General features: G+C 59.0%; 1 protein-coding gene across 2 annotated transcripts; it reads right to left on the bottom strand.

The window, feature by feature from the left end:
• Window positions 1–2838: 2838 nt before the first annotated feature.
• Window positions 2839–16741, bottom strand: GTPBP3 (GTP binding protein 3, mitochondrial). 2 transcript variants are annotated; one of them, XM_048831053.2, is made up of 9 exons: window positions 16484–16741; window positions 15407–15645; window positions 10558–10644; window positions 9943–10145; window positions 9007–9079; window positions 7801–7944; window positions 6013–6178; window positions 4596–4886; window positions 2839–3428 (listed from the first exon to the last, which is right to left on the bottom strand). In XM_048831053.2, exons 1-9 carry the CDS (start codon window positions 16546–16548, stop codon window positions 3197–3199), a joined length of 1500 nt encoding a protein of 499 aa, XP_048687010.1. In that variant the 5' UTR covers window positions 16549–16741; the 3' UTR covers window positions 2839–3196. The 2 variants fall into 2 exon arrangements, with proteins under 2 accessions (XP_048687010.1, XP_048687011.1); XM_048831054.2 differs by lacking the exon at window positions 16484–16741 and adding an exon at window positions 16212–16313.
• Between the last annotated feature and the right edge of the window lie 6794 nt (window positions 16742–23535).

The following is a 23535-nucleotide window of genomic DNA, read 5'->3' as shown; positions in this document are numbered from 1 at the left end:
GAGCCCCCCACCCCACTTCCTGCCTTTTCTCTCCCACACAACGGCAAATTGGCCTGAACCCCAATTAGCAGATAAGGTCACAGCCCAGGGGGAGCAGCAACAGGGAACAGAACAGCCCCCCCACCCCTCCAGGAAGGGGTCATTCATCCAACAATGGATTGCTCTCTGGTTACACAAGGCCACAGGGTAGGCGCTTGCCACAGTGGTGGACCTGTCCCACGCCACTGGGACTGAAACAGCTTCCTCCTAGCCTACCGCACGTGGAACCCAGGACCCGCCCCATCCTTCCTCTCCCCGCAGCTGCTGACCGCACGCTCAGGAGGCAGCGCAGCCCAGGGGACAAGCACCCAAGGGTGACGGCTATCAACAGCCCTGCTACACCCTGGGAAATGCTGCGGCAGCCACATGCACCAGGGCTGGAAAGGCCCCCCGGAAGGCTAGATTGCCAAGTATTGCACCCTAAACCTTGAACTTCCTTGCACCCTAAACTCCCCTCTCCCCGCTCCTGCCAACTAATTGGCGCCCAGCAGGCTCAACCTGGGCCCAACTCACAGCTACACCAAGGCCCTGCTAGGCCCCTCTGGCCGCACAAGGGGGCCTTAAAGCAGGTGGAAACAGCCCCCCGCCACTCCCCCTGTGCACGGATCTCCCTGGCCCCCATGGAGCTGGCATAAGGACTCTGCACCCACCCTGTCCCCAGCCCCAGGGGACAGAGCGGGGCCAGGGGGGAGACACTGTGCTGCACCCTTCCCTGGAGTTATGGGGAGCAGAGTGTAAGTTAGAGCAGCCCCGAGGCTGCTGTGAGTGGCACCAGCCAGGGCCCTGCTCTAGAATAGGGGGTGCACAAAGGTGGCTTAAAGCCAGCCAGACACCCCCACAAATACACACGCTCCAGGAGAAAGTAACAGAGAATCAGGCCTCTGCAGTGGTTTCACCCTGGGCCCTGCTGCTGTGCAGGGGGAGCTCACCCTGCTGCTCCCAGGGCACAGGGCAGCAGCCCCAGGGCTGTCGCTCCAGCACCCGTCCCCAGTACTGCCCAGGACAGGCCTGTAGGGGACTTGGCTCCTGGGTTCTGGTCCCCCCGCCCCACTGGAAGAGCAGGGGGAGAGCTCGTTACTTAGAGGAGCATCAGGAAATCCTCTATAAATAACTGTCAAAACAAGGGCTTCCTCAGTAGGAGGCCAGGAACCCCAGCGGTAATGAGCCCCAGGGGGGAGCTTGGGGCCAGTGAGGCAGAGAAGCCAAAGGCCACACACTGGAAACAGAGCCAGGCTGCCAAGGGGGGGCCGGCACAGGGAGCAGGCTGCAGCAGAGAGTGGGGGGAAGGAGGGCTACTGCAACCAGTGCTCAGCTCTGAACCAGCACCAGGTGGGATCCAGCGAGTTGGGAGCGGGGGGTTAGGACCCCTGGTTTCCATTCCCAGCCTGGCAGTGGAGGGGACGGGCGTTCAGGGATACGCACCTGGAACACCCTCAGCCACCTGTAACATCCCAGAAATTGGATGCACCTCTGCCCTCTGCTGGCTGGACTCTGAACTGCTCAGCTGTGTGTCATAGGCCCCGTACAGCTAACAGGGGTTCTCCCTTAGCTCCAGGGGTCGCCACACAGAGGGCCCAGAGTTCAAGTCTTGCTGTAGCCGCCGTGATCCCCGACGGTTGCCCAGACCTGTCCCAAGGCCTCCAGCTGTGACAGTTCAGCCGCCCCACAGCAGCGCTGCGGGTGCATTCGCTGAAGACTACAGCTCTCACCTCCTGCCAGACAGGGCCCCGGCTTTCCCAGCGCTGACTGAGGGGAAGTTCAGGCCAGTTTTTCCCTTCCAGCTGCTTGAGGGCCTTGTTTACTCTCCTCCTCTGGAAGCAGAGCCGGCTCGCCCAGGTGACCCCTACTCTGGAGATGCCCCCCCCGGAAGACAGGCAGGGAGGAGCCACCACAGACAGGCTCCCTCACCCCCTTGGCACCCTCCACACTCAGGAGGTGCCCCCAAATATAATCCCCACAAGGGGAAGGGTGCTGCCCCCCACTCCTGGGCAGGTTAGAGCCTAGGGTTGCTGCTTTTGCCAGCCCTGCCTGTAGAGAAATGGCCTAACCTTGCTCTGTGGCACCCCCAGCTGGTTAGTCTAGGAACAGCACTGGCAGGCTCCTGGCTCAGCCTGGGCCCCGGCAGCAGGGAAGAAACGTGCATCCATGGCAGAAGCAGAACCTGCATGGCCCCAGAACCATCTCCTGGCGAACCCACTGCGCCAGGGCACCCAACGCCCAGCTGCTCCCTAGCTGCTGAGGTTTGTGACCAGAGCAGGCGGCTCGAGGGGCTGGATGCCTGGGTTCCATTCTTGGCTCTGCCCCAACTCATAGACAAGCCCAGGCAGCTCCAGCACCCCAAGGCGCTACCCACCCCTCACTCCATCAGCAGCGCTAGGCGAAAACCCTCCCAGCACACCCCTCCCCGCCCCCTTGTAGCAGCCAGGCCCTGTACAGCTCCGAACACACGGCTGGCTCTGAACGGAGAGACTCCCTCCCCCGTGACTCAGTTTTCCCCCTGTAAAGTGCAGCTCCCGGGGCTGGGAGGCTGAATTCATTTGTGTGAGCAAAGTGTTCTCAGACACTGCACTGGCAAAGGATCATTAACCCTCCATGTTGAAGGGAGCACCCCCCCAACCCCAGCCAGCCTCCCCACCCAGCTGGTAAGGCTGTACAGGCATATGCATAGTCCCTTCTCCCCCCCAGCAGGATGATCTCCCCTTGCCTCCCCAGGACCCGATGGTCACAGCGCAATGGAAGGTTGGGCACCTCCATGGTCCTCATGCTGGCGGGAGGAAAGAACAAATCACAGGGCAGGGAAAGGGACCAGGGGGTTTAATAAACACAACTGGGGGGGCAGACAGCCCCAAGAATCAGGTGCAGGTGTGGGAGGGGGCTGTCCTCTGCCTTCTGTGCCCCCAGCACACCCAGCTGTGCCGCTTCCCCTCAGTCCTGACCCCCAGTCTCCTGGGCTCCCCCCGAGACCTCTGCCATTGCCCTTCAGTCCCAATCATCAGCTTCTCCAGCCCCGAGGACAATTGCTGTGGGAGCTAAGCTGAGACTGGCAATCTCCTCGCTGCCGAAGCGGATCGCAGACCCAGCTCCTCCCGCGCCCGGCGTCTCTCAGTTGAAATATCCCCTCGCTCTTCCCACAACGCCGTGCGGGGGCCCCGGCCCCTCACTTCCCAACACAGAAGTCCCTGAAGACGATATCCAGGATCTCCTCGGCGCTGACTCGGCCCGTGATCTTCCCCAGGTGCCTGCGGGCCAGCCGCAGCTCCTCAGCTGCCAGCACCAGATCCAGGGACTTGTAGCCGTGGTACCGGCCCAGCGAGCAAAGGCAGCTGGTGAGGTGGAGGCGATGCCGTGCCTGCGTGAGGCTCGGGGAGCCGGCCAGAGGGTCGCCGCACCTGGCAGATGAAAGGAGGGGGTCACACCCGTAGCCCAGCTCACCTAGCTTCTCTTTGGGCTCCTTCGGGCAGGTGGTCACACTGCTGCTCTCTGCCTCACTGTGTGTCATAAAGCCTGTACCGCTCACAGCTGATGGCGATTCTCCTCTAGCTCCTAATCCCGCTGCCACCGGAGCGGAGCCCTAGGGCGTCACCAGCCTCAGACACTATGTGCACGGGGCCAGTCTTCCTTTGCTGTGGACTGGCAGCACGGAAACTCCCTGTGGAGGATCCACTCCCATCATCCAAGGTGTTAAGGCACCGTGAATGAGCCAAGGTGCCTTAACAGCTCCATTTCCAACCCTTGCAAAGCCACCCCCCCCCACCGAGCTGGGACGAGGGCACAGAGCAAGGCTGAGGGCCAGCTTCGCTGGTGGGAACCGCTGGAAATCGGAGGCCTCTCAAACCTCTTGCCAGTTCTATCTGTTCTGGGTGTATTCCACACGTCCAACCCGCTAAGCAGTTCCGTGATCTGAAGGAGGCCGTGCTGTCGACTCTTGGCTGGGGCTTGGGGAGCTGGGCTCTATTCCCACTTCTCCCACTGCCTGCTGAGTGACTGCACGTGCGTCTCGTCACCCTGTGCCTCAGTTTCCCCTCCCAGCCTTTATCTATTCCGGCTGGGAGCTCCGTAGGGTAGGGCCTCTCTCTGTGCAGTGCCTGGCACAGTGGGGCCCTGATCGCACCTGTGGCTTCCAGGTGTTACTGGGACACTGATAACAGACAGCCACAGTATGCGTTCGGGCCTTGCCCCCCCGCGGGGAATGAGGCCCCGCTGGGCTGCGAGCTGTGTGGACACGGATGGGATGAAGCTCAGCCGCTGGCTCTGAAAGGCTCCGGTGGTTAGAGCCAAGCCAGCAGCTGAGTTAACACCCCAGAGAGTTTGCAGCATCTTCCCCGAATTCCAATGTCAACAGATCCCCTCAGCCCCACTCCCCGACAGCGCCCCCTGCTGCCAGGGGCATCACCGAGTTCTCTGTCACAGCAGTCACCTGGGACAAACCTGGAGCCCAGCCCATGAGATGCCTCCCCACCCCCAAGGCCTGGCCTAGCTTGTCCCACCCACCCCTGCCCCTCATATCACACATGCAACCTCACCCTGCCCCTCAATCCCGACCCCTGGGAACTCACATCTGCTCCAGCTGTGTCCCCAGCAGGCTCAGGAGGCTGTCCACGCCCTCTCCGGTCTTGCAGGAGAGCAGGCAGGTGGGGGGCAGTGCCCCCTCCCCACAGGCTCCCAGCAGGGCCCCCCCACGCCCCTCCTCCAGCAGGTCAGCCTTGTTCAGGACCAGGATGCAGGGTGCCCGCTGGGCCGGTGGTCCGGGCGGCAGGACGGCTCGCAGGGCATCAGCAAAGCACCTGGGCTCCGGATCAACGTCCACGGCGGCCAGCACGGCCAGCACCACGTCCGCTTGCTGCAGCCTGCGGGGGAGAAGGGCCACGACACTGGCCACCGAGACACACCCCCCCATGCACACCCTGGGAGTGCTGCCCGCTGAAGAGGGGGTGCTTGCTCCGAATGGATGGCAAACATGGGGTTAATGGTACCAAGAGGGCACTGAGCATGACTCCAGCCTGCCCCGTCACTGTGACTGCCCCACACCCAGAAAGGCACATGACCCTGCCCCCCCTCACAGCCCCCGTGAGCAGGTCTTGGAATCTGCCTCACAGTCAGTGCCCCCCCCCCCCCCCCACCAGGGAGCCTGAATGCACGGGACAGAGAGAGGCCCAAGCCGCACGCCCTTTGCCAGGGGGCACTGGATGTCTCGGGTGGGGCCGGGATGGGCCTGGCTCACGGGAAGGATCCGGCTGTTTGTTTAGCACCTGCCTGACACCCCCAGGCCACGGCCAGAGATGGCCAGCCCCATGCATCCGGCCCCCAGGGACCCGCCGGCCCGGGAGAGCCAGCAAGCAGGGGCTTCCCAAGGGGAGGGGTTGTTTGGCAGGCTGGCTGCCCGGCAGCAGCTGGGAGAGGAGCCTGCATCTGGGCTGTGGGTCACTGAGATGTCAGCTCAGCAGAGCAACACGGACTTTACAGCTAACGGGAAATCACTGCAGCTCAACCCTGCTGGCGCCCCCCCGTTCCGACCCGCAGCCCCCTGCTCTCCCAGCCCTGCCGGCACCCCTCAATCCCGACCCACAGCCCCTGCTCTCCCAGCCCTGCCAGCGTCCCTCAATCCCGACCCACAGCCCCCTGCTTTCCCAGCCCTGCCGGTTCCCCTTAATCCTGACCCACAGCCCCCTGCTCTCCCAGCCCCCTGCTATCCCAGCCCTGCCGGCACCCCTAAATCCCGACCCACAGCCCCCTGTTCTCCCAGCCCTGCCGGTGCCCCTCAGTCCCAACCTGCAGCCCCCTGCCTGCCGGTGCCCCTCAGTCCCAACCTGCAGCCCCCTGGTCTCCCAGCCCTGCCAGTGCCCCTCAGTCCTGACCCGCAGTCCCCCGCTATTCCTGTTTCTCAGAGCAAAGCCGCTGTGAGGCACACGACAGGGCCACGAGGAAAGGCTTCCAGCTGCCTTTTCACCCGCCCCCAGCCAACACCTGCCTCACCTCTCCCGAGCTCGGCTAACACCCTCCCGCTCAACGACGTCCTGGGTCTCTCGCAGCCCGGCCGTGTCACTCAGCACCACGGGGTAACCACCAATGTTCAGCGCCGACTCCACCACGTCCCGCGTCGTCCCCGCAATGGGGGACACGATGGCCGCAGGCCTCTGGCCTAGACAGAGAGAGTGAGGGGAGAGCGGGGCAGTTACGGGGGAGTTCAGGGACCACGCTGGGAACAATCAGTGGGGAGGCCTGTTGCTAGGAGTGAGACTGGAAGGAGGAGCCCTCAGCACAGGGGTGCCGCCCCCCCAGACACACCTTCCCTGGCCCCGAGATCTGGCAAGGCCTGGGCCCCCCACCTCTCCCAGGGCCCTCGCCAGGGGCTGCTCTGTGAAGAGTCATCCCATGAAGCCGAAAGATCCCCACCTTGTATGCCCCGAGCCTAGGCCTAGCCTTCCCCTCCCTCAACAGGGCACTCTCTGTACGGCCACCTCCCCCCATGGAGCAGGGGCCAGGGGCATCTTGTGGCCGTCGGGGCCCGTAACTGGCGAGGCCGGGGGCCCAAAGGGACAGCTGCAGACATGTGGGGAGGCCAGACGCAGCAGCTCCCCCCACCCCCCCCGAGTCTAACCCATACAGGGGGAGCACCCCCACCCCCCAACACCAGTACGAGGCCACTAGTCCTTCATGCTGTCACCGGGGGGAAGGCGGCCGTGTCACCCCCATGCACCTCCTGGGGCCCTGATGCGCTCGCTGCCAAAGCCAACCCATTCAGTCGGTGCCCAGCAGCCCCTGGTTACACAAAGATAATGAGCAAGAGACTCCCTGCCCCATGACAGCACCTGGCCCAGCGGGGACTCGTGCTGCCATCTAGTGGGCACTGGGGAGCTTTCCTGCACGTTTCCTAACCCCGGGGAAATCGGGACGGTTTCTCATTAGCAATAACAAGCGACTCACAAGCCCAAATAAGTAGGTGGAGTCCCCACCCCTGGGGCTCGTGCCCTGATCCAGAGCCTCACCCCGACCCTGTCCCATCGCAGCCACTCATCCAGCCACATGCTACCAGCGCAGGCCCCGAGCCTGGGGCGCGCAGGGCCCAATTCGAGCAGCGCCGGGCACCCGCAGTGCTGGCTCCAATCAGCAGGAGCTGCAGGGATCAGCACCGCAGAGAATCAGCCCCAGGTGTCTCCGGTTGTGCTGCGCCCTGCCCCCAACAAACCCAAACCCTGGGGCAGCCAAAAATCAGTGGCAGGTTTTAAGGACTTTGGCCCCAGGACCAAATTCTGCACAGGGGTTGGGGGAGCAGCAGAATCAGCCCCCACGGCTTTGGTGTCTGGGGTGCAGAAGAAGGAGGCACCATTGTAGCTCAGCGGCCAGGGCATGTTTTGTGTCACACTCTGTACCGGATCCACAGAGCGTGGGAGTCTGGCCCAGCCCCCTGTACAGATCCGGCTGTGGAGCCTGGCGCTGTCGGCTCTGGAAGCCCCAGCCCAATCCCTGGCATCGGCCATGACACTATAATGAAGACCCTGGTGCTGGGGCAACTGGCATCCGTGGCACAGATGCTGGCCCAGAGAAGCCAGGACTGAATGGAGAGCGAACTTCCCCCAGCAGCGGGCGGTGGGAAGCTCTCGCAGGGCCTGTACCTGTTGGGTGAATTAAGGGCCCTTGTCCTTGGCTGTCCAGCCAGCGCCTAACCCCACACGGGACTGAACCATCCTCTGGGGTGGGCAAGGCACCGAACGACTGGGGACACCAAGAGCTGTGGATGGAGGTTCGCCTGCCCCGACTCACACAGGAGGTTAAGCAGGCTGCTCTTGCCAGCGTTGGTGGGGCCGGCGATCACCACGTGAACTCCTCCGCGCAGCCGCTCCCCGCGCCGCCCGTCCTGCAGGTGTCCGCTCACCTCCTCCTCCAGCGTCCGCACGGCAGCATCCACTGAGACCGGGGCACCGGGGCAGCATCCCAAGAGCAGGGAGAGGAAGGAACAAAAAAAGCAAAGTGAAATGAAATGAAAACACAGCACAGATGAAGGGACCCCAGCAACGCACTGCGGCCCCAATCCGGCTGTCAGGCCCGCACAGGGGACAGCTGCCTGGGCAGGCTGTTATCATTTCATGCATTACAGTAGCACCTAAAGAAAGACCCCGCCCAAGAGTGGGGCCCCATTGAGCCAGGCGAACCTCGCCAGAGAGCGGGGCCCCCTCCTGCAGACACAGTCTCTGCCCCACAAAGCACTCAGTCTGGAGGGACAAAGGGAGGACCGTCACCCCCCCCACACAGCATAAATGGAAACGGAGACCCACGGTGGATTAAGTGACTTGCCCCAGGCCACACAGGGAGTCTGTGGCAGAGTTAGGACTTGAACTGGACCAGTCCCAATCCAGTGCCACAACCAGAGCAGCGCTTCAATTGACCACCAGATAGAGGGCTCAGGATTTAGATTTTGGTATGAAATCAAGGGGAGTTCACCAAACTAAACAGGAACCGACAGTATTTTTCAAGAGTTCCAATTAAAACAGGCTCCCTCCCCAGTATTTAAATTCTTTCCCCTGCTGTCATGGAAACTGGGCCACAGCTGCTGTGTGGTGCCCTATGAAACTGACCAGGGACAGGATGAAACTGACCCCTGGCCAGCAGAAGGGTTGGGCACCTTTCGCCCCAGTCTGCTCTGTGGCACAGAACAGGGCCATGACTGGATCATGGCCCAGCCTGTGTCGAACCAACGAACCAGACGGCAGCAGAGGAAATTCAGATTTCCGAGAAGCCTTTGCAATTTAATGCTCCAGGGCGTCGCAGACAGAGATCTGCAGGGTCCTAGAAGTCACGGCCCCAAGTCACAGCTGTCCGGACCCATGTTGTCATTCACACCAGCCCAACCGAGCAGGGAACGCTGCCACGGCAGCATCTTGCCCCTGCTTCGCCCTGGCACAAGGGACAGTGCAAGGTACAAGGCACGGACGGACACTGACCCTTTAAGGGCAGGCCAGCACCACTCACCTTGAGCCAGCACCCCCTCCTCTAGATTGTCATCTTCGCTGAAGTCGATAAAGGCTTCTACATGGGCCAGAGCCTAAGGGGTGGAAAGGGGGACAGCACGTCGCGAATTATAGCCCCGATCCTGCCGTCAAGTCAGACTCCCGCACCCAGGCTGAGCCTCACCTGGCTCCAACGGCAGGATTTGGGGTCTATCTTTGCTCCCCCAGGGCCCCTCCATGTTCAGCAGCGACCAGCAAACCTGAGCTCAACAGCCAGAGCCCAGGGACCCTTCTCCAGCTCCCGCAGGTGTCTTAACCTCCTGGGGTGCAGGAGTCTCTTACACCAGGCCAGCTACTTCAGTGACCCTGTGAAAGCTACTAACGCCTCGCCCTTAGCTAGTACTTCCCTCCTGGGAGCTCAAAGCAGGGTCAGCACTAGAGCTGGGGACATGGACACCAGAGAGAGGACGCCACTTGCCCAAAGCCACCGACGGAAGCGGGGTCAGAGCGGGGAGCGGAAGCCAGGACTCCCCAGCCCGCTCCTCAGACACCCCATCGGGAAGCCTTTCACATTACCCCTTGCACTGCGGAGTTCTGGCCTCCCAGAAAATGCCCTGGGCAGGCACAGGGTGGGCATGTTCAGATTCTAACCGTGTCTGCGGATGGAGTCAAGTGCTGCCAAACGCAGCCCTTGGGAACATGGGTAATACCGCTTGGTGTAAGAATATTTAACCCCTCTGTGCCCATGGAGCTCAAAGGAGGGCTAATACCAGCACCCCCATTACAGATGGGAAACCGAGGCCCAGAGGGATGAAGTGATTCAGCCAGAGTCACACGGAGTCAGGGACAAAGCCAGGAGTCCCCCCTTCCAGCCCATGCCCCTAGCCACGCTGCCTCCCTTTGCTCCCAGCATGGGCATTCAGGCCCCAGGCAGGGTTTTGGGGGAGGGGGGCCTTGCCTTGGTGAGCTCCTCACTCCAGCGTTGGTACAGCTGACCCAGCTCCCCCTCCATCTGCCGCAGCGCCTGCCTCCTCTGGGCCTCTGTCTCGGCGTGGATCAGGTCCCCCAGGCCCTCCACCTCGGTCAGGCCCAGCTTGCCGTTCTGGAAAGCTCGCTTGGTGAACTCGCCGGGGTCGGCTGGGCGCAGGCCGGGCAGGCGCCCTAGAAAAACCGCACGCAGCAAACCTGAGCGGGGGCCCCCCTGGGGCATCGCTCCTCATGCCGTCAGGCAGGGCTGGGCAAGCTGCCCCAGTTCTAGGAGACAAGAGCTCCCCCGCAGGGGAATCAGTGCCCACGGGGGCCATATTCTGGGGCCATGCAGGACCCCTGTCCAGCCCCCACTGTCAGTCACAGGCTCCAGGCTGCTCTACCTTATACTCGGGGTACCGAGATACACAGAACAGCCGCAGCACGCTCTGGCCATGCCCCCGATCTGCCCCCGATGCCTGGGTGAGGGCCCCCAACGCCAGCTCAACCCAGCCAGGGCTTGCCAGGGGCCGTTTCTCCCCCTCCAAGGCCCAGAACGCAACAGGAACAGAGTGACTGAGAATCCAGGACGGAGAGAGACACTTACCCAAGGCCTGGAGCACGCCGCCCACCACTGCCGGCCCCCCGTGGACGTGCAGCTCGGAGCAGTCCTCCCCGGTGAAACTGTGGGGCCCTGCAGAGCACAGAGCCCATCAGAGACTGCGCTCCCCGGGGACAGGGACAGGGCATTAGGAACCACGCTTTCACGCGGAGGGTGGTGAAGCCCTGGCACGGGTCCCCTAGGGAGGGGGTGGAATCTCCAGCCTAAGAGGTTTTTAAGGCCTGGCTTGACAAAGCCCCGGCTGGGATGGTTTAGCTGGGGCTGGTCCTGCTCTGAGCAGGGGGTTGGACTAGAGGACCTCCTGAGGTCTCTTCCAACCCTGATCTTCTCTGATTCTCTAACACGTGGCCCTTGGACAGCAGGGGAGAGGAGGAGCCACCCAACCGGGGTGGGCAAGGGATGAAACATTAAAGAAACTCTTTCTGTCTCCGTGCTGGTGCTGTCAGGACGGGACACAGGCCCATCAGCTGGAATGAGGACGACGGGCTCACGTGCTGCCAGGAAGGGACAGACAGCTGAGACTAAGGACGGCAGAAGGAGGAATCAAAAGCTCCATCTGCAGAAAAGAACCAGACAGTGACTAGGGATGGAGAGGGAGGCCTCTCCTGAACGGTGCCTTCACACGGAGCCTCATCTACAGATCGCTTCCCCCCACCCCTAAAAGGCAGCCACCTCTGGCTGGAGCACAGCAGCTTGCCTGACAGCGCCCAGCGATGGTCTGCAAGAGTTCAGCAGGGAGCAAAGACGACTCCTCTGGCCAGGGCCTCAGAACAGAGTTAACGGCCCTGCTCTTGCAAAATGCGCCAGGGGTATCCCAAGTGCTTCGGGTCTGAGCTTGAGGGGCCAGAGAGCCAAGGGCCCCATGCTGGGGCACTGGAGTCTGTACTGGCAAAGGGAAGAGTCACCCACACCGTTCCCTGGTTCCACCCCTGAGGCAAGCAACCAGCCCAACCCTGCCTGGCTTCCTAGCGCAGAGATTATCCCAGCCCCCGGAAATCCAGCCGTGTGTGCCACGCAGGCTCAGCAGCATGGTGCTGTCCCCCTCGGGAAGACGGTCTATGGCTGCAGAGGTTGAGCTAAGGCGCCCGAGTTCGTCAGCTCAGACAATACAGACTGGTTTCAGAGTAGCAGCCATGTCAGTCTGTATTCGCAAAAAGAAAAGGAGGACTTGTGGCACCTTAGAGACTAACACATTTATTTGAGCATGAGCTTTTGTGAGCTACAGCTCGCTTCATCGGATGTATTCAGTGGAAAATACAGTGGGGAGATTTATATATAGTGAGAACATGAAACAATGGGTGTTACCATACACACTGTAACGAGAGTGATCACTTAAGGTGAGCTATTACCAGGAGGAGAGTGGGGTGGGGGGAACCTTTTGTAGTGATAATCAAGGTGGGCCATTTCCAGCAGTTGACAAGAACGTCTGAGGAACAGTGCAGGGGGGAATAAACATGGGGAAATAGTTTTACTTTGTGTAATGACCCATCGAATCCCAGTCTCTATTTAAGCCTAAGTTAATTGTATCCCATCTGCAAATTAATTCCAATTCAGCAGTCTCCCGTTGGAGTCTGTTTGTGAAGTTTTTTTACTGAAGTATTGCAACTTTTAGGTCTGTAATCGAGTGACCAAAGAGATTGAAGTGTTCTCCGACTGGTTTTTCAATGTTATAATTCTTGACGTCTGATTTGTGTCCATTTATTCTTTTACGTAGAGACTGTCCAGTTTGACCAATGTACATGGCAGAGGGGCATTGCTGGCACATGATGGCATAGATCACATTGGTGGATGTGCAGGTGAACGAGCCTCTGATAGTGTGCCTGGTGTGATTAGGCCCTGTGATGGTGTCCCCTGAATAGATATGTGGACACAGTTGGCAACGGGCTTTGTTGCAACCACTGGGTTAGTGGTTCTGTTGTGTGGTGTGTGGTTGCTGGTGAGTATTTGCTTCAGGTTGGGGGGCTGTCTGTAAGCAAGGACTGGCCTGTCTCCCAAGATCTGTGAGAGTGATGGGTCGTCCTTCAGGATAGGTTGTAGATTCTTGATGATGCGTTGGAGAGGTTTCAGTTGGGGGCTGAAGGTGATGGCTAGTGGCGTTCTGTTATTTTCTTTGTTGGGCCTGTCCTGTAGTAGGTGACTTCTGGGTACTCTTCTGGCTCTGTCAATCTGTTTCTTCACTTCCGCAGGTGGGTACTGTAGTTGTAAGAACACTTGATAGAGATCTTGTAGGTGTTTGTCTCTGTCTGAGGGGTTGGAGCAAATGCGGTTGTATCTTAGAGCTTGGCTGTAGACAATGGATCGTGTGGTCTGGATGAAAGCTGGAGGCATGTTGGTAGGAATAGTGGTCAGTAGGTTTCCGGTATAGGGTGGTGTTTATGTGACCATCGCTTACTAGCACCGTAGTGTCCAGGAAGTGGATCTCTTGTGTGGACTGGTCCAGGCTGAGGTTGATGGTGGGATGGAAATTGTTGAAATCATGGTGGAATTCCTCAAGGGCTTCTTTTCCATGGGTCCAGATGATGAAGATGTCATCAATAGCGCAAGTAGAGTATGGGTGTTAGGGGACGAGAGCTGAGGAAGCGTTGTTCGAAATCAGCCATAAAAATGTTGGCATACTGTGGGGCCCTGCGGGTACCCATAGCAGTGCCGCTGATTTGAACGTATACATTGTCCCCGAACGTGAAATAGTTATGGGTCATATATGCCATCATGTGCCAGCAATGCCCCTCTGCCATGTACATTGGTCAAACTGGACAGTCTCTACATAAAAGAATAAATGGACACAAATCAGACGTCAAGAATTATAACATTCAAAAACCAGTTGGAGAACACTTCAATCTCTTTGGTCACTCGATTACAGACCTAAAAGTTGCAATTCTTCAACAAAAAAACTTCAAAAACAGACTCCAACAAGAGACTGCTGAATTGGAATTAATTTGCAAACTGGATACAATTAACTTAGGCTTAAATAGAGACTGGGAGTGGATGGGTCATTACACAAAGTAAAACTATTTCCCCATGTTTATTCTCCCCCGCACTGTTCCTCAGATGTTCTTGTCAACTGCTGGAAATGGCCCACCTTGATTATCACTACAAAAGGTTTCCCCCCCCGGGCCCGCTCTCCTGCGGGTAATAGCTCACCTGAAGTGAGCTGTAGCTCATGAAAGCTTATGCTCAAATAAATTTGTTAGTTTCTAAGGTGCCACAAGTCCTCCTTTTCTTTTTGACAACAGAGACTGGTGCTTGTTTAGCTCAAGAAGTCCCGGGTTCAGTCCCTGCAGCTGCTGCCCCAGCGGCATCACATGGGAGGGCGGCCACTGAAAGGGGACCCATGGCCAACCCCACAGAGGGGATCGGCTCGTTGGTAATTATGGTATCAGTGGCAGCCATCCCCAGCCCTCTGATTGCCAAGGAGGTCAAGCCCTGCATGGACTTTACCCGGACTTAGCCGCAGGAAAGAAAGGCTCCCTGCAGCTGGGACTATCTCAACCCTTCAGCGTTTGACAAAGAACCACTCACGCCTGCTAGGAAACCCTCAGACAACATCCTCTTTGGAATTCTGCCCAGGTGTCGTGTGCTTTCTGGGAGGCTCCGCTCTATAACCCCACAGGCCACCTGCACCAGGTGTTTACTCCCCACCGAGCTGCAATAATACAGCCGCTCACTGGCAGCCTCGTGGGACTGGGTGGGGAACAGACGAGGGAGCAAAGATCCTGTTTTCAGACCAAAGTACTTAATAATAGGAAAGCTGGGGGGGGAGGGGGAGTGGGTACAGCGAATAGGCCGGAGCATGCAATCCTGTTTGTAAATGCCATAAGAAACCCATATCCTCTTTGGAGCATCATGGAAGCACCAAAAATAGAGCCGGGATCTTCCTGCTCCACAAGCTCTTGAGCTAAAGGAAAACTCCCCATTAGCTGTTCTCGGTATAGGGCTTATGATGCATAGAGCTAAGCAGTTCCGATTCCATCACGCGCACACAGGGCAAGACGCCACCAGAGTTGAGAGAGAGGTTGCAGATTTATCAGAAAAATGGAAAACCCATCTCACCTGCCACATCTCACAGGCCAGCAAAGGGTGCGAGGCTGCAGGGTGAACATACCCTCCCAGGACTAGCGTGGCCCTGGTGCAGGACAGGCCGGGGGGGGCAATGCCTGCTCTGGTATCTAGTGTCTGCACAAAGCCAGGCAGGAAGGGAGGTGCTACCCCACTGCCAAGTGCTACTAGCCTCCATTTCGGGCCCGATCCTGGAATCTCTCTGCTTGCAGAACCCCAGACAAGGTCAGTGCAAGATCCGCTGGGAGGGTCAAGCCCAGGATGTCATTTGGCAGGAGCTCACTCTTGGGGGAGCGAACAGGAGAGCGGGGACAGTTCTTTAATGACCAGGAGAACACAACTGGGAATCCACCTGGTAGTGGGGGGTGGGAAGGAGGAGAGATCCCTGTGGGAGAGAGGGGCTGTGAATACACAGGCATGTGCCTACAGGGAGCTGGGCTAGACACCTTGCTGCAGGTTAATGCTGGGAACTGCAGACAGGGGCGAGCGAGCGATCCGATCTAGAAGGGGCTGCAGAAGCACACGCAGCCTGCGCAGGCAAAGCTGACCAGCGGCAGGTGTCCATTTTGGGGGAGCTCCCACCAATGAGCAGTTTCCATCCAGCTACTGAAGGCAGTAAGAGCCAAAGCAACTGTTATGGTTTGCAGCACAGAATCAATATCCCCCAGTGTCTTCACTCCCCACGTGAAGCCAAGGTGGGAACTGCCCAACAGACCCCCGGGGTGCAAGGGCTGGGCACCGCGGCCCTACAGAGTCTGCTGCAGCCTTCAGCTCTAACCTGGGAACCAGATGACCAGGCCCCTGTCCAGAGTCTCCGCGGAGCTGGGGTCATGGATCCTCCGCAAGGCGACAGCTCTAGGCCGGGGTAGCTCCTGCTGTCCAGTTAGACTCCGCAGGGCTGCCCCGCTGGCAGGGCCGCTGGTCCGGACCACAGCCACGCCGCATTTCCCATGGCCCGAAGACAAGGCGAAGATGGTGTCTCTCTTCCCCGCAGGGCAGTGGAGCCGCTTGACAGCCCTGAAAGCAACCAGAGACAAAGCCCAGAAGTGAGACTGCCCCGAGCGACGGGCACAGGGGCAAGAGAGTCCCAACACCCACATCTGCTCAGTAACCCACAGCTGGATACAGCAGCAAAGAGCCTCTCCTACCCCACGAGCAGCACCATGCCATGGGCCAGGTGCATTGTGGGGTGATCTTAGCACCTTCCGCTGAAGCACCTGGTACCAGCAGCTGCCAGCAGACTCAATGCACCACGGCCAGACCCAGCACCCTCATGCCGACGCTCCCCACCCCTGCCCTGTCATGCAAGAGGCTGGGATCTTCGCTCGGGTCGGTTCCAACCATCCCATCCAATCCCCCTAGGCTGCAGCAAGGGCTCCTGCCAGGCCAGGGGACACCGTCGCGGATGCACAAACTGTTCCACCCGGGCAAGCAGATGCCCAGGCACGAGCAAAGGGACTGTTGCTGTTTACTCAGCCAGAGCGAGCAGGGAAATGCCAGGGACTGCAGGCAGGCCCCTGTGCGCCCCTGTATCCGAACCCAGCTGGGACGGGACTGCACGCCCCCCCCCCTCCCCGACTCACAGACGGCAGCCACCCGGGGCCTCCGCAGAGAGAATCCCCATTAGCGGTTTGCCGCACGGGGTCTCTGACACAGCTGAGCAGTTCAGATCCCGGCTACTGGCGGCCCGTGGGCCACAGGCTCCAGACCCCACGGCACGGCGGGGACCCCAGCGATGAGGCAGAGGCCCCTGGCTCCAGGTCACGCAGCCAGGGGCAAGCCAGGGCAACGGCAGCCGATGCCACCGGCGGCGGCTGCGCCCCAGAGGCTGACTCCCCCCCCCCCCCCCCCGCACCTGAGCGCAGCGCCGGACACGGGGTTCAGCGCCGCAAGTAGCTTCCTCCACGTGCCAGGCCACATGGCCCCCCCGGCAGGGCGCAGCCACAGGGGGAGGGACGTGAGCGAGCCCCCGCCCCCAGCGGCGCCCCCTCCATCCGCCCGACCCGCGGGGGGCAGCCGGCACCGCGCCCCGGGGCTCCTGCTCCCGAAGCAAGCGCCGGGAAGCTGCAGAACCCCCGGGCCGGCCTCTGCCAGCACCTGCCGACGCGCTCGGCAGCCTCCAAGTGTGGGCAAGAGGCCCCGCCTCCGCTGCACACGGATTGGTCAAGACCCAAGAAAGGGGCGGGCCGAGGCTAAGTACCGCCTCCTGGCTGGGTTTTGGGGAGCCCGCTGCCCCCGGCCCTTTCCCTGCCCGCTTGCGAGGGCTGGGGCCCAGGGGAGGGCAGCTGGCTCCCAGCCCTGGGATGAAAAGGCCGGAGAGTCAATCCACTACTTCCCTCTTGCGGAGACAGAATTTCTGGGGTGATGCTAATTTAGCCCCAGCACCCAGGATCTCAGCTCTGCGCCGTCGAGTGTGGGCTGGGCCCGGCGTGCATCGGCGTTTGCACCTGCTTGTGCCCTCTGCACGAGGGACTCCGAACGCCCCCGTGCAGAAGGCCAGCCACCTCAGCGGGGAGGCGAAGGCGCAGTGAGGGAGCGTTGGGTTGTCCCTGCCCCTAAATGAAAATACTAGTTTCTGGCGTCGTTTTAAAAACGAACAGACCCTCTAACTGGAGAAAGAAAGAGATCGGCCGTTGATCTCATGTGTTTCGCGGGTGGTGGGGAGTGTTCCCCTGGGAAGAGACCGGAGTGAATTATTTATTGCAGTGAACTGATAGATCCAGGAAGCTTTCTGGATCATCATATACTGCAAAACAAGGTGACCTCATCCACCCCCAGGGCAACCCCACCCTCCTGGATGACTCCCTGGGACTCAGTGGCACTGTCCCAGGATGCAGACAGGGCTGCCCCGAAGGGGAAAAGGACACGAGACAGGGCAGGTTGGTGCATGGACTCTGGAGCCAGGTCCTGAGGAGGACTCCTCTCCTCTTAAGGCTTTTTCTAGGCTTAAATTTAAATGTCAGACACTGCTTGGCCCGGAAATCATGTCCCATTGGCTCCCAGGGCCCAGCATCAAGCTGCTCCCTAGCTAGCCCCCCTCCTCACCCCACTAACCATGTCTAATTCCCGCCACCTTCTGCATCCCTCTATTGACCCAGCTGCTCCCCTTTTTCAATCTTTTCTTTCCTTCTTCCTGGGATTAAGGGCAGGAGGTTTATTTAGCGCGAGTCACTGGGTGGAGACGAGAGTTTCTCATTCACCCCTTCCCTTCCGGCCTCCTCTGCTCCACTATCCCGCCTGCTGCCACGGTGGCTGTTTCCATGTGCCATTCAAACCGCAGAGGGGTGTAGGTGCCCCACCCACTGCATGGGGCTGGCCAGGTGAGCGTGGCTGGGCCAGCCCGGAGCTGGTCAATTGCGAGGTCAAACAGAGAGGGCAACTCACTGCATGTTGTCCTGCCCTCGGTACAAGAGACGAGATGCCACCATCCAGCCTCGCGAAAGAGGGAAAGCCAGAGACATGCCCCACGGGGGCCCCGACCCAAGCTGCATCCGGCAACTAGAGCCAGATGGTCTGACAGCACCCAGGCAGCTCTTGACAGAGAAGGAGACTCCAGGAGCATGTTATAGGGGCTCCCAGCCTGGCCACCCTGGATCTCCCAAGTCAAGGGAGGATCCCAATACCAGCCAGGGCTGCAAATGCCTCGGGAGCTGGGAATCCAAGCGGATTCTGTCCACCGCTCACATCCCCCAAGAGAATAAAGACAGTGGAGTTGGGAAGAAGCCAGGATCTCCATTAACACTGGGCAAGGCAGAACAGAGACCTGCAGGACAGGACAGAACCCAGCTCTCCCCCTGCAGGGACAACAGTAGTCAGAGCTTGTGTCTGAGGATCAAGGAAGTAGCTGGGACTCCAAAGGTGTCTGGGGTAGGAAGACTGGTCCAGTGGGCACTAAAGTGGGGCTCAAGAACCCAGATTCCTTTTGGGCAAGTCCCCTAGGGGCTGGTGTCAGCATATGCTACAGCTGCCCAACTGTAACCCTATAGTGTAGACGCAGACTAAGTGACAGAAGGGGTTTTTCCGTCACTGTAGGAACTCCACCTGCCCACGCAGCGGTAGCTAGCTGCGATTAGGTCAATGCAGCTTCATCTCACTGGCAGAAAACAGCGAGGGCAACCAGTTTAGGTGTTCAGGGTCCCATGCAACTTAGAGAGCCCCAGAAGGCTCCAAGGTTTGTATTATTAAGGCTGCAGATCTGTCTCAGCCCCCAAAAAAGTCGCAGTTTGCCCACGACTTTTTTCTGCCTTCGTGACTTGCCCCAGAGCCCTGGCTCCGGTGTCCCGTCAGGTGGCCTGGCACCCTGCACTAGGCATTGCAACCTAGCGTCTGGGGCCACAGCATGGGTCAGCTTTGGTGCCAAGCCTGAGTGGGATGGCAACTCCACACACCAGGCTGCAACTTCCAGAGTTAGGGGACCGGCCCAGCCCTGTGGGGCACAGGAGCCTCTGCTGGGGGCAGTGAGTGCGGGGTTGGCATCCTCTCCAATCCTGCGCCCTGCTCCCCCGGCCTCCCCGCCAAATGGTGACAATTAGAGTTACGGAGCCCTGTGGGGAAGGGTTCTGCTGCAGGCAGGGCTGCTGTGGGAGGGGGCCACGATCAAACCTGCACTGGGGCCTATCTATCTGTTCCTCGCTGCTGCTATGGCTCTCAGGGGTGGGACCTGTTAGTACAGACCAGACCGTTGTCTCCCCTGCACCTCCATCCCCTAGAGGTTCTGTGAGGACAGATCCGTTAGGGATTGTGAAATGCCTAGAGACGAAGCAGAGGAGAGAGAGAAAGGGCCATTCATACAGCGTTTTCTGCCCCTCCACAGCCAGGGCTGGGGATGTACATTAGCTGGGATCTTCGGGGATTCCTCGGCTATTATCCGGAGCAGCCCCCGTCAGCCTGGCTTTAAAGTGCTGACTCTTGGCTACCACACGGGCACCGATAAAATGGGGATCCACCAGCCCAGAGCACCCCGCTGTGCTCTCCGCTCGCTGCTACACAACGCCCTGGTGCCCGCTGCAGGCTCTGGTGTCGCCTCTCGAAGGCTAGTCGCTCGCCCGCTTGGAAAAGGCGGCCTCCCGCAGCGAGCTGCATGTGTGAACCACAGAATTTATCTCCAGGGAGGCGGTGTGTGGCGGGCAGGCGGTGGAGGAGCTGGACCAGCCGGGGTGGGCGCTGCCTGCCCCCCCAGTCCTAGGACACAGGAGCTGCAGAAGCCCCTGGCCCGGCACAGAGAGGGAGCTCGAGGCCGCGCTGTCGAACTAGGGGCTGGATCTAGTGGTTACAACAGGGGGCTAGGAGCCAGGACGCCTGGGTTCAATTCCTGCCTCTACCTGTGCCCGCAGGTGAGACAGTGTCGTGCCTCAGTTTCCCCCTTGGTATAAGGTCACTAATGACACTTTCCTACCTCCCAAGGGATCTATTCATTTGCCCTTTGTCCTGTCAGTCCCCAGCCAGGGAAGGCCCTGAGAGGGGGTGGCTGGCTCAGATGAGCATTGTAGAGATCGGACCAGGGAAAGGTGGGATAAAGCCACAGTGCCGTCATGAACTCCAATCCCAGGGAGATTTCCCCCCACGTCCGGACTTACTAGCGTTATTATAACTGTGTCCTGGCAGTAGGTAGAGGTCTCAACTGAGAGCTCAGGGTCTGTCTGTGCTGGGTGATGCCCAGACACAATAAGAGGCAGTCCCTGCCCCAGAGCCTTCCAGTCTAGATCCTGACTCGTTTAACCAAGTACATGGAGTCCCATCCCCAGGCCAGGTCTTTCTGTGCAAAGCTGAGGAATTCTTGGCTAGAGGAGTGTTTCCCAAGGGAGACCGTGCAGCCAGCCCCACAAATACACCTCACCCCCCACCATCCTAAACAGCAAGAGCAGGATCTGGGGTTCCCAGCAGAGGAGGGTGATTCAGGTGGCAGGGCCCTGACCCAGTTCCCTCCGCAGGCAGGTTTCACACATGTTTAAGATGATACACAACATACACACACACACACAGAGTATGTCTCATGCCCACACACAAACAGACACACCCCGGGTCACATGCACGTGGTATATACACACAGACACACATGCAACCATCCCCACATCAAACACACCCAGGATGTGTTTCCCACACTCCCTATGGTGCATGTGTATACAGGACAGTCATGACACACAAATACACATTTCCATATATATACACCTCCCACATGTACACCCCCCCCATAAAACATTCTATCATCAAAAGAGAAACTTATCTGCTAATATAACCATTCTAAATAACTTCACACACTCTCTCACACGAACACATGCGCACACACTGCAGTTCCCCAGAAACCTTTTCTGGCACCGATCCCTCCCATAACAGGTTTGAATAATTCAGAAAGTTCTGGGAAAGGTTGCCCCCAGGGATGGGGGAAAAGAAAGCCCAAGTCACAGCTTACAGGGGCATTTGCTGACAATGGGGGCAGCACCCCCCCGATGCCCTGCTGCAGCCCTGACTCCCACTCCCTGACAGGAGCAACTAGAGGAAATTCTAACCCCGGGGAGTGGGGGTGGGGTGGGGTGGGGTGTGGAGAATAAGCACACATGCCTTACTGTAAAAGCACAGAGGAACCCATGGGCTGCGGGGACAGTTCTGTCACTGCTTGGTTTGTGGCACGATTGTCAATATTTGTTATGGCAGCAGGCCGAGAGATTTTGGTCTTTGATTAACACCTTCTTGGTCTGTCTGTCTAACCATGCCTGCCACACTCAGATGCCGCACCCAGAGAGGTCAGGAGCTCGGGATTGAGATAGATTAGACAGACTGGACTGGACTGGTGCCCTAGAGGGGAAAGGCCCTATACCCTGTCCCTGATCCCCCTGAGCCAGTCAGTCCCCGACCTGGGGTGGGATTAGAACTGGCAGCCCCTACTGGTGAAAGGCTCCATATCCCATTCCCATGCACACACACTTGGGGTCAGCCAGGTCCCCTGACCTGGGGCTGTACTCTCTAGAGAGGCGAAGGGCCCCATTCCCCATTCCCAATGGCCCCATCTTTCAAAGACCCAACCCCACCGAAAAAAAAATAAGCGCATAAGGGAAAAAGAATCCGCTTTGTGGGGCCGAACATCGTCCCGGTCGGATCTGGCGCCAAATATGCTGCACTAGAATAGCTGCCAACGAGCAGCTTAAAGCACTGAGGAAGTTGGGCAAGACTTGCATTTGACACCAGCTGTGACAGCCACATTCTCGTAAATCGTGGAGCCTGCAGAACACGAACCCCCAGCTGCGTACCTGCGTATCAAAGCCAGCCCCACCTACTCCCTACCCCCATATCTACCCCTCCCGCCTGTGTTGGAAAGCGCGACTGTCTAGGCTGGCAAGTACAGTGCGGGGTAATATCTAGCTATGCCCCATGGCCTGTGCACAGGGGGCTGCATTACAGCAAGAGATGGCAGTAACGGTGTGAGAGTCAGGCCTGTAGTGACTGATGGCGTCAAAAAGAGTTACATAGCGTGTGCCCCCAGAATCTCCCCAGGGAGTTGCTGGGGGGACAGAGAGGTACTGAGTCATGCTACACCAGGGGATCAGAGAAGATTTATAAATGGATCGCTAAAGATTAGCAAGGCATTCTGTAGCCCAGGTCAGGTTACCTGCATGTATTTCTGTGCTAGCCTGGCTCTAGAAATAACAGCATGACTCGGGGGTTGAAAGCAATCCCGGGTCATGGCGGGAATACCAAGTAGTAAGATGTGGGGGGGAGGGGGTAAGGGGAAGTGTTGCCTGGTGGCTAGAGCAAGGGGACTGGGATTCAGAGCTTCTGGGTCCTGTCCCCAGCTTTGGGAGGGCAGTGGAGTCCAGGGGCAAGAGAAGGGTGAGGACTCCTGGGTCCTACTCCCTGCTCTGCCCCTAACTTTCTGCCTCTGACAGTGGGCAAAAAAGGGGGGTTATTATTGGAGGCGTAGAGAGCAGGACTTGAGATCTGGACTCCTGGGTTCAACTTCCATCTCTGCCAATGCTTTGCTGTGTGTGATACTGGGAAAGTCAGTTTCCCCATACCTCCCCTTTCATCCATCCCCCCCATACGCCCCCCTTCATCCACCTCCCCATACCTACCCTTCATCCATCCCCCCATACCTAACCATCCATCCCCCGCATACCTACCCCTTCATCCATCCACCCCCATACCTATCCCTTCATCCACCCACCCCATACCTACCTCTTCATCCATTCCCCCCATACCTCCCCCTTCATCCATCCCCCCCATACCTATCCATCCATCTACCCCCATACCTACCCCTTCATCCATCCACCCCCATACCTACCACTTCATCCACCCACCCCATACCTCCCCCTTCATCCATTCCCCCATACCTCCCCCTTCATCCATCCCCCCATACCTATCCATCCATCCACCCCCATACCTACCACTTCATCCACCCACCCCATACCTACCCCTTAATCCATCCCCCCCATACCTATCCTTCATCCATCCACCCCCATACCTACCCCTTCATCCATTCCCCCATACCTACCCCTTCATCCATCCACCCCCATACCTACCCCTTCATCCATTCCCCCATACCTATCCTTCATCCATCCACCCCCATAACTCCCCTTCCATCCATCCCCCCATACGTCCCCCTTCATCCACCTCCCCATACCTACCCTTCATCCATCCCCCCATACCTAACCATCCATCCCCCGCATACCTACCCCTTCATCCATCCACCCCCATACCTACCCCTTCACCCACCCACCCCATATCTACCTCTTCATCCATTCCCCCCATACCTCCCCCTTCATCCATCCCCCATACGTACCCTTCATCCATCCCCCCATACCTATCCATACATCCACCCCCATACCTACCCCTTCATCCATCCCCCCATACCTATCCTTCATCCATCCACCCCCATACCTCCCCCTTCATCCATCCTCACATACTTACGGCTCT

The sequence above is a fragment of the Caretta caretta genome, chromosome 25 (genome assembly GCF_965140235.1).
Source record: "Caretta caretta isolate rCarCar2 chromosome 25, rCarCar1.hap1, whole genome shotgun sequence".
Lineage (NCBI taxonomy): Eukaryota > Metazoa > Chordata > Testudines > Cheloniidae > Caretta > Caretta caretta.
Note: the sequence above shows the minus strand (reverse complement) of the source record. Positions and strands in the feature narration are given on the sequence as shown.